At 40.2% G+C, this 16,093-nt stretch overlaps 1 protein-coding gene across 12 annotated transcripts in view; it reads left to right on the top strand.

The window, feature by feature from the left end:
• JADE3 (jade family PHD finger 3) overlaps positions 1–16,093 on the top strand; it is a 150,087-nt gene that overhangs the window by 11,087 nt on the left and 122,907 nt on the right. For 3 of the 12 annotated variants that reach the window (XM_089904975.1, XM_089904974.1, XM_089904978.1), the window contains one exon: positions 3,319–14,855. The exons of 4 other annotated variants lie outside the window; for them this stretch is intronic. In XM_089904975.1, the coding sequence (XP_089761101.1) occupies positions 14,840–14,855 (16 nt within the window). In that variant the 5' untranslated portion in view covers positions 3,319–14,839. The remainder of the gene's footprint in view (positions 1–3,318; positions 14,856–16,093) is intronic. 5 more of the 12 variants (XM_022556340.2, XM_022556344.2, XM_089904976.1 and 2 more) reach the window with 4 other exon arrangements.

Raw genomic sequence — 16,093 nt, 5'->3', positions numbered from 1 at the left:
TGCCAGGTGGTGGTTGCTGGGGGAGGGGGAGTTCTCTGATGATTTGATTAAGCCTCAGACTTAGGCAGGTACTGGAACTTGGGTCTTGAGTGTGTCCTTCACAAGATTTCCTGCCCTTTCTCCAGGGGTGGAGCTTCTTTTTCTTTTTCCTCTGTTCATTCGCCCAGCGGCAGTGAGTATCCACCAGTGTCCTCAAGCCATAGATTTTAAGTCCCCCCGAAAATTAAGCCTTTTGTTCTGTACTAGAGATAAAGGAAAGGGGTCTGGGTGGATTTCACAGTGAGTGCTATTTTCCTCAGCCAAACAGCACCTTCATGGAAGCTTTCTCTGACATTTTTCCTGATCTTCCCTGTAGGAGCCTTGTGGGATTCCTTTTGGTAAAACTTGGAAGAGGATGGGAAACCCCTCCCCCACAACGTGGAGCCCAAGAGCTTCATACTCTCATGACATTCCATACTCTGGCCTCCAGTAATTTGTCAGAATCTCTAGTTTAATCTTCCTACCAGATTACATGTTCAGATCCTGTGTCTACCTGCAGGCACCGGTCTCTTCAGATAGTGGGTTGGTGGTTTGCCCTATGACTTCACTTCTCTGATAGGTCCAAGAAGAGTCATTGATTTTCAGTCGATATAGCTTCTTTCTTGTAAAGGTGGAAATGATGACCTCCCAGTACTTTACATGACCAAGCTGAAACCTAAGGCCTCAAATAACTTTTAATCTACACAGATGTCTAATGTGCAGCCCATAGAAACTTAGTACAGGTTAGTTTTTTCCCCTTATTTTTCTTTTTTTCAAACCCTTGAATTTTATAGTTTTATGGCTAGGGAGCCAGAAATAATTGATTCTGGCTTGGGTTCTGCCTATTTTAGGCTTTAAAAGCCTCTGTACCACTGGTAGTATGTTATATGTTTGTCTTGCTCTCTTCTAAAATTCTGTGTATGCCTTTGGTAACTATTGAGCATGTTGTTAGCACTCAATAATAATTTGCCTCATTCAAAATTAGAGCATGATTTAGCCTTTCTAGATCATAGAGTTTGTTAGTGACCATGTGTTCGTTGTTTTTATTCTCCACATTTCCAGGTGCACTTCAGTTCAGCTGATAGTTGTTGAGTGCCCACTGTGCTATGAGTGAGGCACTAAGTGTTAAGTAGAATACAAGCCTGACCTGGTAAATGGAGTAACCAAGGGGTTCCTGAAGGCAATGGAAGCCCCATGGATGGAAGTATATTGCAACTTGGGAAACATCTCCATTTCAATCTAGGATTTTTTAAATTCTTTTTAAATTTTTATTTTTACTTATATTAGTGATACATGAATGAATTCTAGTAAAAACTGAAAAGTTTTTACTAGTTTTTACTAGAGCCATGGTTGTCCATTGACATCCTTATGACACTCTCATTCCGTCACATTCTCCTTCCCAAAGTTAATTTTGACTACTTACTTTTGTTTTACTGTGCAAATTGCTATATCAAATGTATCATCTAATAAGTTTACTGAAATACTTACAAATATTTTTTTTTAATTTTTGGTCGTGCCACACAGCATGTGGGATCTTAGTTCCCCGACCAGGGATCAAATCCATGCCCCCTGCTGTGGAAGCGCAGAGTCTTAACAACTGAACCGCCAGGGAAGTCCCGTGAAATATTTTTATATTTAAGGGAATAAGCACCCAAATTCATTTAACTTTTAAGGAATGTTTATTAGGGGTAACTGTCATCATTCAGGTTGGATGTGTGGCCTAATAATGATTCTTTGCTTCACATTATAATGTAACTCTTCTAGTTTTTAAACCTGAAAACCTAGTGTTGGTGACAGAACTGTAAAAGTTTATTTTGAGTAAATAAGAAATACAGAAATTCGTACTGACTGAAAAGATGACGACCTGTTGCCTTTTTCTTTAATTATCATAGTATAATTGACTTTTCTGGGGTGTGTATATTTCAGTGGATTTTGACACGTATAGATCAGTGTAACCACTACCACAGTCAAAGTACAAAACAGTTCCACCACCCTAGGAAACTCCTTTGCGCTACCTCTTTCAGTCATACTATGTTCTCACCCCAACTGCTGGCAGCCACTGATCTGTGCTCTATCACACTATAGTTTTGTCACTTTGATGTCACATAAATGGAGTCAGACTATATGTAATATTTTGAGTTTTTTTTTCACTCAGCATAATGCTTTTGAGATTCATCCAAGTTGTGTGTATCAAATAGTTTGTTCCTTTTTATTACAGAGTAGTAGTCTATTATATGAAACCACATTTTGGTTGTTTCCAGTTTTGGGTGATTAAAAGTAGGGCTGCTGTAAAAATTCATGTGCAAGTGTTTGTGTGCACGTAAATTTGCATTTCTCTAGGGTAAATACCTGAGAGTGAGATTGCTAGAATTACACTGCCATTCATGGTAAAACTAGTTAGCTAGAGTCTGAATGCTAGAAATGGATAGAGTAACAAAGACCCAAATTGTTTAAATCTTGCTTTTGCTTCTTACTAGCTATGCAACCTTGAGTGAGTTTAACCTCTTTGTGCCACAGTTTCCATATTTGTAAAATGAAGTTAACAATATCAACCACTGGGATTATTGTGTGGGATTAATGGCATATTTTAAAAATTTATTTATGTTTGTCTGCGTTGGGTCTTAGTTGCTGCATGTGGGCTTTCTCTAGTTGTGTCAAGCGAGGGCTACTCTTCGTTGGGGTGTGCAGGCTTCTTATTGTGATGGCTTCTCTTGTTGCGGAGCATGGGCTCTAGGCATGCAAGCTTCAGTAGTCGCAGCACATGGGCTCAGTAGTTGGGGCACGCGGGCTCTAGAGTGCAGGCTCAGTAGTTGCAGCGCATGGACTTAGTTGCTCTGCGGCATGTGGGATCTTCCTGGACCAGGGATCAAACCCATGTCCCCTGAATTGGCAGGTGGATTCTTAACCACTGTGCCACCCGGGAAGTCCTATATTGATGGCATATTAAGAATAAAATGCTGATCAGGACTTCCCTGGTGGTCCAGTGGTTAAGACTCTACATTCCCAATGCAGGGGGCCTGGCTGTGATCCCTGGTCAGGGAACTAGATTCCACGTGCCACAACTCAGAGCCTGCATGCCACAACTGAAAAAAGATCCCACATGCTGCAACTAAAAAAAGACCCCACATGCCTCAACAAAAGATCCTGCATGCTGCAACAAAGATCCTGCATGCCACAACTAAGACCTGGCACAGCCAAATAAATAAATATTTAAAAAAAGAATAAAATGCTGATCAATGTCTGGTATATTAAATATATTATTATACTTATCTCATGTTTAATAAAACGTTTTCTTGTCAGAGACATTCGCCTTTAGTCAATTAAAATGGAGAAATTAAATAATCCATAGGAGGGAGCTTCAAGATGGCGGAAGAGTAAGATGTGGAGATCACCTTCCTCCCCACAAATACATCAGAAATACATCTACGTGGGGAACAACTCCTACAGAACACCTACTGAACGCTGGCAGAAGACCTCACACTGCCCCAAAGACAAGAAACTCCCACGTACCTGGGTAGGGCAAAAGAAAAAAGAAAAAACAGACAAAAGAATAGGGACGGGACCTGCACCAGTGGGAGGGAGCTGTGAAGGAGGAAAGGTTTCCACACACTAGGAAGCCCCTTCTTGGGCGGAGACTGCGGATGGCGGAGGGGGGAAGCTTCGGAGCCACGGAGCAGAGCACAGCAACAGGGGTGTGGAGGGCAAAGGGGAGAGATTCCCGCACAGAGGATAGGTGCCGACCAGCACTCAGCAGCCCAAAAGGCTTGTCTGCTGGGAGCTGAGGCTCTGGCTTTGGAGGTCGGATCCCAGGGAGAAGACTGGGGTTGGCTGTGTGAACACAGCCTGAAGGGGGCTAGTGTGCCACAGCTAGCCAGGAGGGAGTCCAGGAAAAAGTCTGGACCTGCCTAAGAGGCAAGAGACCATTGTTTCGGGGTGCTCGAGGAGAGGGGATTCAGAGCACCGCCTAAACGAGCTCCAGAGAAGGGCGCGAGCTGCGGTTATCAGTGCGCACCCCAGAGATGGGCATGAGATGCTAAGGCTGCTGCTGCAGCCACCAAGAAGCCTGTGTGCAAGTACAGGTCACTATCCACACCTCCCCTCCTGGGAGCTTGTGCAGCCTGCCACTGCCAGGGTCCCGTGATCCAGGGACAACCTCCCCGGGAGAACGCACGGCATGCCTCAGGCTGTTACAACGTCATGCTGGCCTCTGCCGCCGCAGGCTTGCCCCGCATTCTGTACCCCTCCCTCCGCCCGGCCTGAGTGAGCCAGAGCCCCCGAATCAGCTGCTCCTTTAACCCCGTCCTGTCTGAGCAAAGAACACACGCCCCCAGGCGACCTGCACACAGAGGCGGGTCCAAATCCAAAGCTGAACCCCAGGAGCTGTGCGAACAAAGAACAGAAAGGGAAATCTCTCCCAGCAGCCTCAGGAGCAGTGGATTAAATCTCCATAATCAACGTGATGTATCCTGCATCTGTTGAATACCTGAATAGACAACGAATCATCCCAAATTGAGAAGGTGGACTTTGAGAGCAACGATATATTTTTTTCCCCTTTTTTCTCCTTTTATGAGTGTGTATGTGTATGCTTCTGTGTGTGATTTTGTCTGTATAGTTTTGCTTTTACCATTTGTCCTGGGGTTCTGTGTGTCCGTTTTTTTGTTTGTTTGTTTAAGTATAGTTGTTAGCATTTGTTATCATTGGCTGATTTGCTTTTTGGTTTGGTTGCTCTCTTCTTTCTTTCTTTTTTATTACTTAAATTTTTTTTAATAATTATTTTTTATTTTATTTTACTTTATTTTATTTTATTTTATCATCTTCTTTCTTTTTCTCTTTTTTTTCTCCCTTTTATTCTGAGCCATATGGATGACAAGCTCTTGGTGTTCCAGCCAGGTGTCAGGGCTGTGCCTCTGAGGTGGGAGAGCCAAGTTCAGGACACTGGTCCACAAGAGACCTCCCAGCTCCATGTAATATCAAACAGTGAAAATCTCCCAGATATCTCCATCTCCATGCCAAGACCCAGCTCCGTTCAACAACCAGCAAACTACAGTGTTGGACACCCTATGAGAAACAACTAGCAGGACAGGAACACATCCGCATCCATTAGCAGAGAGGCTGCCTAAAATCATAATAAGGCCACAGACACCCCAAAACACACCACCAGACGTGGACCTGCCCATCAGAAAGACAAGGTCCGGCCTCATCCACCAGAACACAGGCACTAGTCCCCTCCACCAGGAAGCCTACACAACCCACTGAACCAACCTTAGCCACTGGGGCCAGACACCAAAAACAAAGGGAACTACAAACTGCAGTCTGTGAAAAGGAGACCCGAAACACAGTAAGTTAAACAAAATGAGAAGGCAGAGAAACACACAGCAGATGAAGGAGCAAGGTAAAAACCCACCAGACCAAACAAATGAAGAGGAAATAGGCAGTCTACCTGAAAAAGAATTCAGATTAATGATAGTAAAGATGATCCAAAATCTTGAAAATAGAATGGAGAAAATAGAAGAAACGTTTAACAAGGACCTAGAAGAGCTAAAGAGCAAACAAACAGTGATGAACAGCACAATAAATGAAATTAAAAATTCTCTAGAAGGGATCAGTAGCAGAACAACTGAGGCAGAAGAATGAATAAGTGACCTGGAAGATAAAATAGTGGAAATAACTACTGCAGAGCAGAATACAGAGAAAGGAATGAAAAGAATTGAGAACAGTCTCAGAGACCTCTGGGACAACATTAAATGCACCAGCATTCGAATTATAGGGGTCCCAGAAGAAGAAGAGAAAAAGAAAGGGACTGAGAAAAAATTTGAAGAGATTATAGTTGAAAACTTCCCTAATATGGGAAAGGAAACAGTCAAGTCCGGGAAACGCAGAGAGTCCCATACGGGATAAATCCAAGGAGAAACACACCAAGGCACATATTAATCAAACTATCAAAAATTAAATACAAATAAAATAAAAAATACTAAAAACAGCAAGGGATAAACAACAAATAACACACAAGAGAATCCCCATAAGGTTAACAGCTGATCTTTCAGCAGAAACTCTGCAAGCCAGAAGGGCGTGGCAGGACATATTTAAAGTGATGAAGGAGAAAAACCTACAACCAAGTTTACTCTACCCAGCATGGATCTCATTCAGATTTGACGTAGAAATTAAAACCTTTACAGACAAGCAAAAGCTAAGAGAATTCAGCACTACCAAACAGCTTTACAACAAATGCTAAAGGAAGCTCTCTAAGCAGGAAACACAAGAGAAGGAAAAGACCTACAAAAACAAACCCAAAACAGTTAAGAAAATGGTAATAGGAACATACATATCAATAATTATCTTAAATGTAAATGGTTTAAATGCTCCAACCAAGAGCCATAGACTGGCTAAATGGATACAAAAACAAGACCCATATATATGCTGTCTACAAGACACCCACCTCAGACCTAGGGACACATACAGACTGAAAGTGAGGGGATGGAAAAAGATATTCCATGCAAATGGAAATCAAAAGAAAGCGGGAGTAGCAATTCTCATCAGACAAAATAGACTTTAAAACAAAGACTATTACAAGAGACAGAGAAGTACACTACATAATGATCAAGAGATCAATCCAAGAATATATAAAAATTGAAAATATTTATGCACCCAACATAGGAGCACCTCACTACATAAGGCAAATGCTAACAGCCATAAAAGGGGAAATGGATAGTAACACATTCATAGTAGGGGACTTTAACACCCCACTTTCACCAGTGGACAGATCATCCAAAATGAAAATAAATAAGGAAACACAAGCTTTAAATTATACATTAAACAGGATGGACTTAATTGATATTTGTAGGACATTCCATCCAAAAACAGCAGAATACACATTCTTCTCAAGTGCTCATGGAACATTGTCCAGGATAGATCATATCTTGGGTCACAAACCAAGCCTTGGTAAATTTAAGAAAATTGAAATCATGTCAAGTATCTTTTCCGACCACAACGCTGTGAGACTAGATATAATTACAGGAAAAAATCTGTTAAAAATACAAACACGTGGGGGCTAAACAATACTTAATAACCAAGAGATCACTGAAGAAATCAAAGAGAAAATCAAAAAATACCAGAAACAAATGATAATGAAAACACAACCCAAAACCTATGGAATGCAGTAAAAGCAGTTCTAAGAGGGAAGTTTATAGCAATACAGTCCTACCTTAAGAAACAAGGAACATCTCAAATAAACAACCTAACCTGACACCTAAAGCAATTAGAGAAAGAAGAACAAAAAAACCCCAAAGTTAGCAGAAGGAAATTAATCATAAAGATCAGATCAGAAATAAGTGAAAAAGAAATTAAGGAAACGATAGCAAAGTTCAATAAGACTAAAAGCTGGTTCTTTGAGAAGATAAAGAAAATGGATAAACCATTAGCCAGACTCATCAAGAGAAAAAGGGAGAAGACTCAAATCAGTAGAATTAGTAATGAAAAAGAAGTAACCACTGACACTTCAGAAATACATGGGATCATGAGAGATTACTACAAGCAACTATATGCCAATACAATGGACAACCTGGAAGAAATGGACAAATTCTTAGAAATGCACAACCTTCCGAGACTGAAGCAGGAAGAAATAGAAAATATGAACAGACCAGTCACAAGCACTGAAATTGAAACTGTGATTAAAAATCTTCCAACAAACAAAAGCCCAGGACCAGATGGCTTCATAGGCGAATTCTATCAGACATTTAGAGAAGAGCTAATACCTGTTCTTCTCAAACTCTTCCAAAATATAGCAGAGGGAGGAACACTCCCAAACTCATTCTACGAGGGCACCATCACCCTGATGCCAAAACCAGACAAAGATGTCACAAAGAAAGAAAACTACAGGCCAATATCACTGATGAACAGAGATGCAAAAATCCTCAACAAAATACTAGCAAACAGAATCCAGCAGCACATTAAAAGGATCATACATCATCGTCAAGTGGGGTTTATCCCAGGAATGCTAAGATTCTTCAACATATGCAAATCAATCAGTGTGATACACCATATTAACAAATTGAAGGAGAAAAACCATATGACCATCTCAATAGATTCAGAGACAGCTTTCAACAAAATTCAACACCGATTTATGATAAAAACCCTCCAGAAAGTAGGCATAGAGGGAGCTTTCCTCAACATAATAAAGGCAATATATGATAAATCCACAGCCCCAACATCATCCTCAATGGTGAAAAACTGAAACCATTTCCACTAAGATCAGGAACAAGACAGGGTTGCCCACTCTCACCACTCTTACTCAACATAGTTTTGGAAGTTTTAGCCACAGCAATCAGAGAAGAAAAAGAAATAAAAGGAATCCAAATCGGAAAAGAAGAAGTAAAGGTGTCACTGTTTGCAGATGACATGATACTATACATAGAGAATCCTAAAGATGCTACCAGAAAACTACTAGAGCTAATCAATGAATTTGGTAAAGTAGCAGGTTACAAAATTAATGCACAGAAATCTCTTGCATTCCTATACACTAATATTGAAAAATCTGAAAGGGAAATTAAGAAAACACTCCGATTTACCATTGCAAGAAAAAGAATAAAATATCTCATAATAAACCTACCTAAGGAGACCAAGACCTGTATGCAGAAAATTGTAAGACACTGTTGAAAGAAATAAAAGATGATACAAATAGATGGAGAGATATACTATGTTCTTGGATTGGAAGAATCAACATTGTGAAAATGACTCTACTACCCAAAGCAATCTACACATTCAATGCAATCCCTATCAAACTACCACTGGCATTTTTCACTGAACTAGAACAAAAAATTTCACAATTTGTATGGAAACACAAAAGACTCCAAATTGCCAAAGCAACCTTGAGAACGAAAAACGGAGCTGGAGGAATCAGGCTCCATGACTTCAGATTATACTACAAAGCTACAGTAATCAAGACAGTATGGTACTGGCACAAAAACAGAAATATAAATCAGTGGAACAGGATAGAAAGCTCAGAGATAAACCCATGCACATATTGTCCCCTTATCTTTGATAAAGGAGGCAAGAATATACAGTGGAGAAAAGCCCGCCTCTTCAATAAGTGGTGCTGGGAAAACTGGACAGCTACATGTAAAGGAATGAAATTAGAACACTTTTTAACACCATACACAAAAATAAACTCAAAATGGATTAAAGACCTAAATGTAAGACCAGAAACTATCAAACTCTTAGAGGAAAACATAGGCAGAACACTCTATGCCACAAATCACAGCAAGATCCTTTTTGATCCACCTCCTAGAGAAATGGATATAAAAACAAAAGTAAACAAATGGGACCTAATGAAACTTCAAAGCTTTTGCACAGCAAAGGAAACCATAAACAAGACCAAAAGACAACCCTCAGAATGGGAGAAAATATTTGCAAATGAAGCAGCTGACGAAGGATTAATCTCCAAAATTTACAAGCAGCTCATGCCGCTCCATATCAAAAAAACAAACAACGCAATCGAAAAATGGGCAGAACACCTAAATAGACGTTTCTCCGAAGAAGATATACAGATTGCCAACAAACACATGAAAGGATGCTCAACATCACTAATCATTAGAGAAATGCAAATCAGAAGTACAACGAGGTATCATCTCACACCAGTCAGAATGGCCATCATCAAAAAATCTAGAAACAATAAATGCTGGAGAGGGTGTGGAGAAAAGGGAACCCTCTTGCCCTGTTGGTGGGGATGTAAATTGATACAGCCACTATGGAGAACAGTATGGAGGTTCCTTAAAAAACTAAAATTAGAACTACCGTACGACCCAGCAATCCCACTACTGGGCATATACCCTGAGAAAACCATAATTTAAAAAGGGTCATGTACCAAAATGTTCATTGCTGCTCTGTTTACAATAGCCAGGACATGGAAGCAACCTGTGTCCATCGACAGATGAATGGTTAAAGAAGATGTGGCACATGTGTACAATGGAATATTACTGAGCCATAAAAAGAAACGAAATTGAATTATTTGTAGTGAGGTGGGTGGACCTAGAGTCTGTCATACAGAGTGATGTAAATCAGAAAGAGAAAAACAAATACTGTATGCTAACACATATATATGGACTCTTAAAAAAATGGTCATGAAGAACCTAGGGGCAAGACGGGAATAAAGACTCAGTCCTTCTAGAGACTGGACTTGAGGATACGGGGTGGGGGAAGGGTAAGCTGTGACAAAGTAAGAGAGTGGCATGGACATATATACACTATGAAATGTAAAATATATAGCTAGTGGGAAGCAGCCGCATAGCATAAGGAGAGCAGCTCGGTGCTTTGTTACCACCTAGAGGGGTGGAATAGGGAGGGTGGGAGGGAGGGAGACGCATGAGGGAAAAGATATGGGGACATATGTATATGCATAACTGATTCACTTTGTTATAAAGCAGAAACTGGCACACCATTGGAAAGCAATTATACTCTAGTGATGTTTAAAAAAATAGAATAAAATAAAATGATATCATGGAGATAAGTAATTAAAAAATAATAATAATCCATAGGTGTGGTGTGTTTCGTAGGCAAGCCTTCAAAGCATGGTGTCCATTGGCGAAATTTTAAATGTTGTCCTCAGTTGTCCTTAGGAACATTTAGATGTATGGGAGTTCTATATAATATCCAAAGGTTGGACCAGATGCCCCGTTTTGATGGGTTTACTTGTCCTCCCAACATTAAAGAATCACGTTCACCAAAAATTTAGTGCATTGCTATACTTCATAAAGAAGCTGCAAAAAGTAGCTCAGAATGAACTAACACTCGAGTGGTTGCTATATACCAGGCCTATGTGTAGACAGTCCTCAGGTGTGTAAACCTGAGTACCTCCCCACAAAATAAGTAATTCGGATAATCACTAAATGCTATTTTTATACTTTTTTAAAAAGCTAACTGTTGAGGACACTGATGAGGCATGATTTATTGGAACCCCCATGATATGAACCATCTATAATTTCTCAGATCCTAAAAGAAAACACATCTTTTTACAGGAAACCTCCCCAGTTTTGAGGGGCACATTGAGGAGAGAATTGACAAAAACAGCATGCCCACTCAGATATCTCCCTAGAATACTATGTCATTAGAAAATGCAGTGGAGGTCCCTTTCTTGCATAACTGCTGCATGCTATGGTCTGGCTCAGTCTGAGCAAGCACCAAGGGCAGAGGAGATGTGTTTTCCCTTGGAGAACTTTTCCCTATCCTGTGATGTATGCACAAAGGGCCACCCATTCACCTACTAGACAGTGGATAAAGCCCTGTATGTGTAAAGAGGAACCTAAATATCCTTTCTTTTCCTGTCTATTAGTTTCAGTTGTTTTGTAATGTTTTCCCATGACACAATCCATCAACTGAGGACAGTTCTTCACCTGGGATTTCAGGGCAACTAGGTTTAACAGAAATCTTAAGCACACAGACTGGGAAGTCATCTCTGAACTGTTTCCTCACTGGCTCCCCTCCCCCAATACCACCAACAATCCAACACTCAAGTTTACCTGGAGCCTTTCCTCACAGCTGGATCATCCTGTCCTCTTCTTCCTGCCAATCAATCCTGCCTGGGCCAATTCCAAATTCTTGGAAATTCTAGCTTGGGAGATTCTCCATTTCCCCAAAACCCACACACTTGGATGTTATCCTCTGCGCCATATTCTCTCATTTTAAGTCCTGTCTTTTTTATTCACTTTGGCACCTAATGCCATACTTCCTTACTCTGTGACTTATTTCGTATACACATGACCTGAAGCTTTACAACTAGACTGCCCCTCCCATAGTGATAGTAGAGCTTCAAATTCTCTACGTTCTGTCTCTCACAAATACCTGAAACAGAATTGTTGCCTGCTGGTTTTTTATTTTTTATTGAAGTATAGTTGACTTACAATTTTGTTAGTTTTAGGTATACAGCAAAGTGATTCAGATACGTGTGTCTGTGTGTGTGTGTGTATTCTTTTTCAGATTATTTTCCCTTATAGGTTATTACAAAATATTGAGTATAGTTCCCTGAGCTATACAGTAGGTCCTTGTTGGTTATCTATTTGCTGCCTGCTGTTTAATTAACAAACCAAACATCACTTCTCATTTTGTATTTTAAAAAATTACACATAACGTGTTCTAATGGTCACATAAATCCTGTGGAAAGCAGTAGTTTGGAAAAGAAATATACATTTTGCAGACTGTCAAAAGAAAACTGGTGTTTTCCTATGCTGCCACTGTGAAAAGTGTGGCTATACAGCCTGCCTGGGCAGAGCATGGCTCTGTAGTTTAGATTACAGTCAAAACTGCAGGCAGCTTTTCCCTGGCTGCATCATGGTTTCTGGCCTCATCCATGATTCCTTGCCCACTTACAATGCTAAAGAGCACTAGGATTTTTTCTTTTCAAATACAAACAAAACTTTGACTGTAAACAGTTGTATCCTACTTGTCTCACATGAAAGTCGAATCTTATACAGGAGAGAGGAGGGTATGTTTGTGTGTGTTATGAACCTAAATTTAGCTCTCTAGGGTAATTCAATCCAGGATAAACATTTTTTTATACTTCTAAATAAGCCTACCTTTAAAACTCCAATTATGCCCTTTAGCCCCTTGAGGAGAATCCATGTAGGCACTTGCCTTTAGGGAAACTGTCTCTAGGCTGATTTCTTGCCATGATCTCTGTGCCGCTCCAGGTCAAACTCAACTTCCTTCCAAACTGCTGTTCATAAAGATGCAGGCTCTTAAAGGTGTCTTCGCTACACCACCATACCCACTCCTGCCACTAAGCCACCATGTACTCCTGGCTGCTCACTGCATAGTAGGTATGCCTGTACTCCTGAGAGCCTAGCAGGTAAAGTCCCCCACACCCAAGCATAACCTTTCCCACCATCCTTACCGCTTATGTCTTAAATCCTCTTCTCTACCCACTCCACCCAAGTGTGCATTCACTAGAGTCTAAACATACCATGAGTCGTCCTGCCACTCTGTCTGTACTGCCTCTGCCTGAAGTTCTCCACATTCCTCTGTTTGTTCTATCTGCACATTTCTCAGGATCCACTCAAAAGCTCATTTTTTTCACCTCAGTGGTTCCTTCCATCTCTCAAGGCCCACAGGACTATGTATTTAACACTCATTTTCCCAAATGGAATGGTGTGATAGAGTGCTTAATGGCCACCAAGTCTTTTCATTTCTGTATATACACCACTTTACAGTGTGACTTTGCAGCTTCTTCCATCAGGAGGTGGAGTCTATTTCTCTACTCCTTGAATCTGAGCTGTTCTTGTAACTCGCTTTGGCCAATAAATGCAGCATGAGTAACTGGGTGACTTCTGAGCCTAGGTCTCAAGAAGTCTTGTAGCTTTCCTCTTCTCCCTGAGAACGCTGAAGCAACCATGTGAAGAAACCCCAGCTAGTCTGCTGGAAGAAGAGAGATGATATTGAGAGGCCAGTCAGCAGCCAACCATCAGACATGTGAGTGACGCCATCTTAAATACTCAACCCTAGTCGTATTGCCAGATGACCAACTTCATGAGGAACTCTCGGAAAGACTAGCAGAAGAACCACTCAGCTGATTCTAGCTCAAATTGCTGACCCACAGAATTATGAGCAAATAAAATGGTTGTTATTTTAAGTCACTAAATTTTGGGGTGATTTGTTATGCAGCAGTAAATAACTGAAAGGGCAGGTTTTGTACTGCTGCATTCCTGGCATCTAGAGGGCATGTTCATGGTAGGTTGTCAGTAAGAGATTGCTGTGGATCCCTGTCATCAAGGTGTCACTCCTCTTTACTTAGTAGACAACCAAGCTTCCTAATCCTCATGTCTCTCCCTGGCTCTCAAACAGTTCAAAGCTTGGGCTCAACACTGTCTTCCAGGATGACACCTTGCAGTTCTTCTTCACTCCACTGGACCAACATCCATTCATTTGCTCCCTTCACAGTCCTTTGACAGGTCATATCTTTCAGCTGCATGCTGCATCCCTCACTAATTACTTCATTCACTAAACCCTGAGGGGCCAACCCATGGACTGCCTCAATGCCATAAAGCTGTTCTCAACTTTCCAACCTTCCACCATCACTCTGAACCCTCACTACCTGATTCACATGTGCTTACAATTAGGAGAGACCTAAGAGATTGTCTAGGACAACCCCTTCCAGTTATGAATGAGGAAAGAAAGTCCCAGATAAGAAATAATAATAATAAATGGCTTATTCAAGGTCACGTGATGGCAGTATCAATACCAGAACCTACATGTCATGCAGATTATTACCTAGTAGATTGCTTATTTGTGCTTGGTTTGTGTGTGTGCAACTGTGCCCTGCAGTTTAGACTGTGGAAGTTCCTTGGAGAGTGGCATCATATCTTTTACTTCTCCTACCTTTTCACACTCTTCCTGCTATCTGCAAAGACTGACCAGTAACTACTGGACACGTCAGCAGTCAATAAATGCTTGTTGATTAATTGACATTTAAAAGGAAATTATGCTTGGAACTGTTCTCTATCTTGTTTTTGGTGGTAATTACAACCATAGGTATTTGTCAGAACTTGAACTGTACATTAAAAAGGGTAAATTATACTGTGTATAAATTTTTAAAATAAGGTATAATTCAAAGCAATTATGCTGAAGAGATCTATTTATTTGATAAATGTGGCTAAATGTATTACTGTGAGAAAAGAAATTTGGCCCTTTGCAAATAAATTTGTACATAATAGGCACTCGGTAATGTTAGTTTCCTTCCTTCTTGTGCACAAATGCTTCATGATTACCTGTCAAGACTGCTAAAGAAAGCATTCCTGCCCTAGGAGATGACTGGATCTCAGATGACTTCTAAAATCCTATGATTTCTTTGAAAGGTAAATAAATGACTATTTTGAAACACATGTGTAAAGTAAAATATAGAAGCGTTACTACACTATTCCAAAGGTGGGCCCCCTAGAACCTTAATTTTACTTCCAAAGACTTAGACTCAGGTATAAAACTATTAACCCTCTGTTAATAGAAATTATTTTAAAACTTAAAAAATAATACAAAAGGACGACCAAATGTCCTTTCGTTGTCATTCTGGAGCATTGACTGAGAGATGTGTGTCTATAACCCAAGTGTGTCTAAATAACCCAAGGATTATTTAGTTCTCTAGGGGATTACATCCTTGTTTGGCTTATTATTCACTAATGATTAGGATCCAGACTTTTTGAAGTGACATGTTAACTTAAAGATTTTTTGTCTGGTAGAGATGAAAAAAATTTCTGTTTGGTAGAAGAAATAATCCCAAAGACTATGGATTAACTGTCCTATAGTGCATTAACCACTTTTCTATCTAATTTAGCTTTCTTATTCTAGCATTTTTACTTTCAGTATTTATATATACTGAATCTCTCAAATATTCTTTGAATCAGCCTTACATAATGCTGGGTCCCTCACTAATAAATTAGTCTTTGACATGTGTTCATTCTGTATTTGTATGTGAGTCATGTTCTTAATTTTGAAAATTATATTGTAATTATATATATTATACCCCGAACATCCTACAACATTGTCTGTGGACCATGTCCCATCCTGCACAAAGTCCCTGATATCTACTACTGACTGCTGGTTTTAATGCTGTAAGAGCACCTTGAAATACCTTTGTGATCATGCTGGTACCTGAAGAGGTCTTTTCAGGAAAAAAACTGGATACCTCTGCAGGTGCTCAAGAAAACTGCAGAAAGACTTTCTGGAACTACTCTCACAAAATGAGAAACTGATGTCTTTCCTATCATGTTACTGTTCTATCTATAAACCGAGAGGATGACATTAAGAACCTTTGTTTTAGAGATCCAGAACAAATAGACTCACACTGGGCCCTTCTTTCCTGTCAAACACTATTCCTGTAATCCGCTTTTGCTAGTAATGGCCATAAAATAACTATATTGGAGCAGTAAAAATTGATAAACTACCAGCTGCCTCAAAAATCTAATAGCTTTGGCAAAATATACTGCAGCTTGTTGTGATAGAGCCTCCTTTTCCCTAACACGTTTTATTTTAACACTTGCCTTTTCACACTGCTGACTAGTATAATCAAATTAACAGATTCAGCAAATGCTCAGTGAGT

Source organism: Delphinapterus leucas, chromosome X (genome assembly GCF_059928025.1).
Source record: "Delphinapterus leucas isolate spDelLeu-1000000601 "Yukka" chromosome X, BTC_Dleu_Yukka2, whole genome shotgun sequence".
Taxonomy (NCBI): domain Eukaryota; kingdom Metazoa; phylum Chordata; class Mammalia; order Artiodactyla; family Monodontidae; genus Delphinapterus; species Delphinapterus leucas.
Note: the sequence above shows the minus strand (reverse complement) of the source record. Positions and strands in the feature narration are given on the sequence as shown.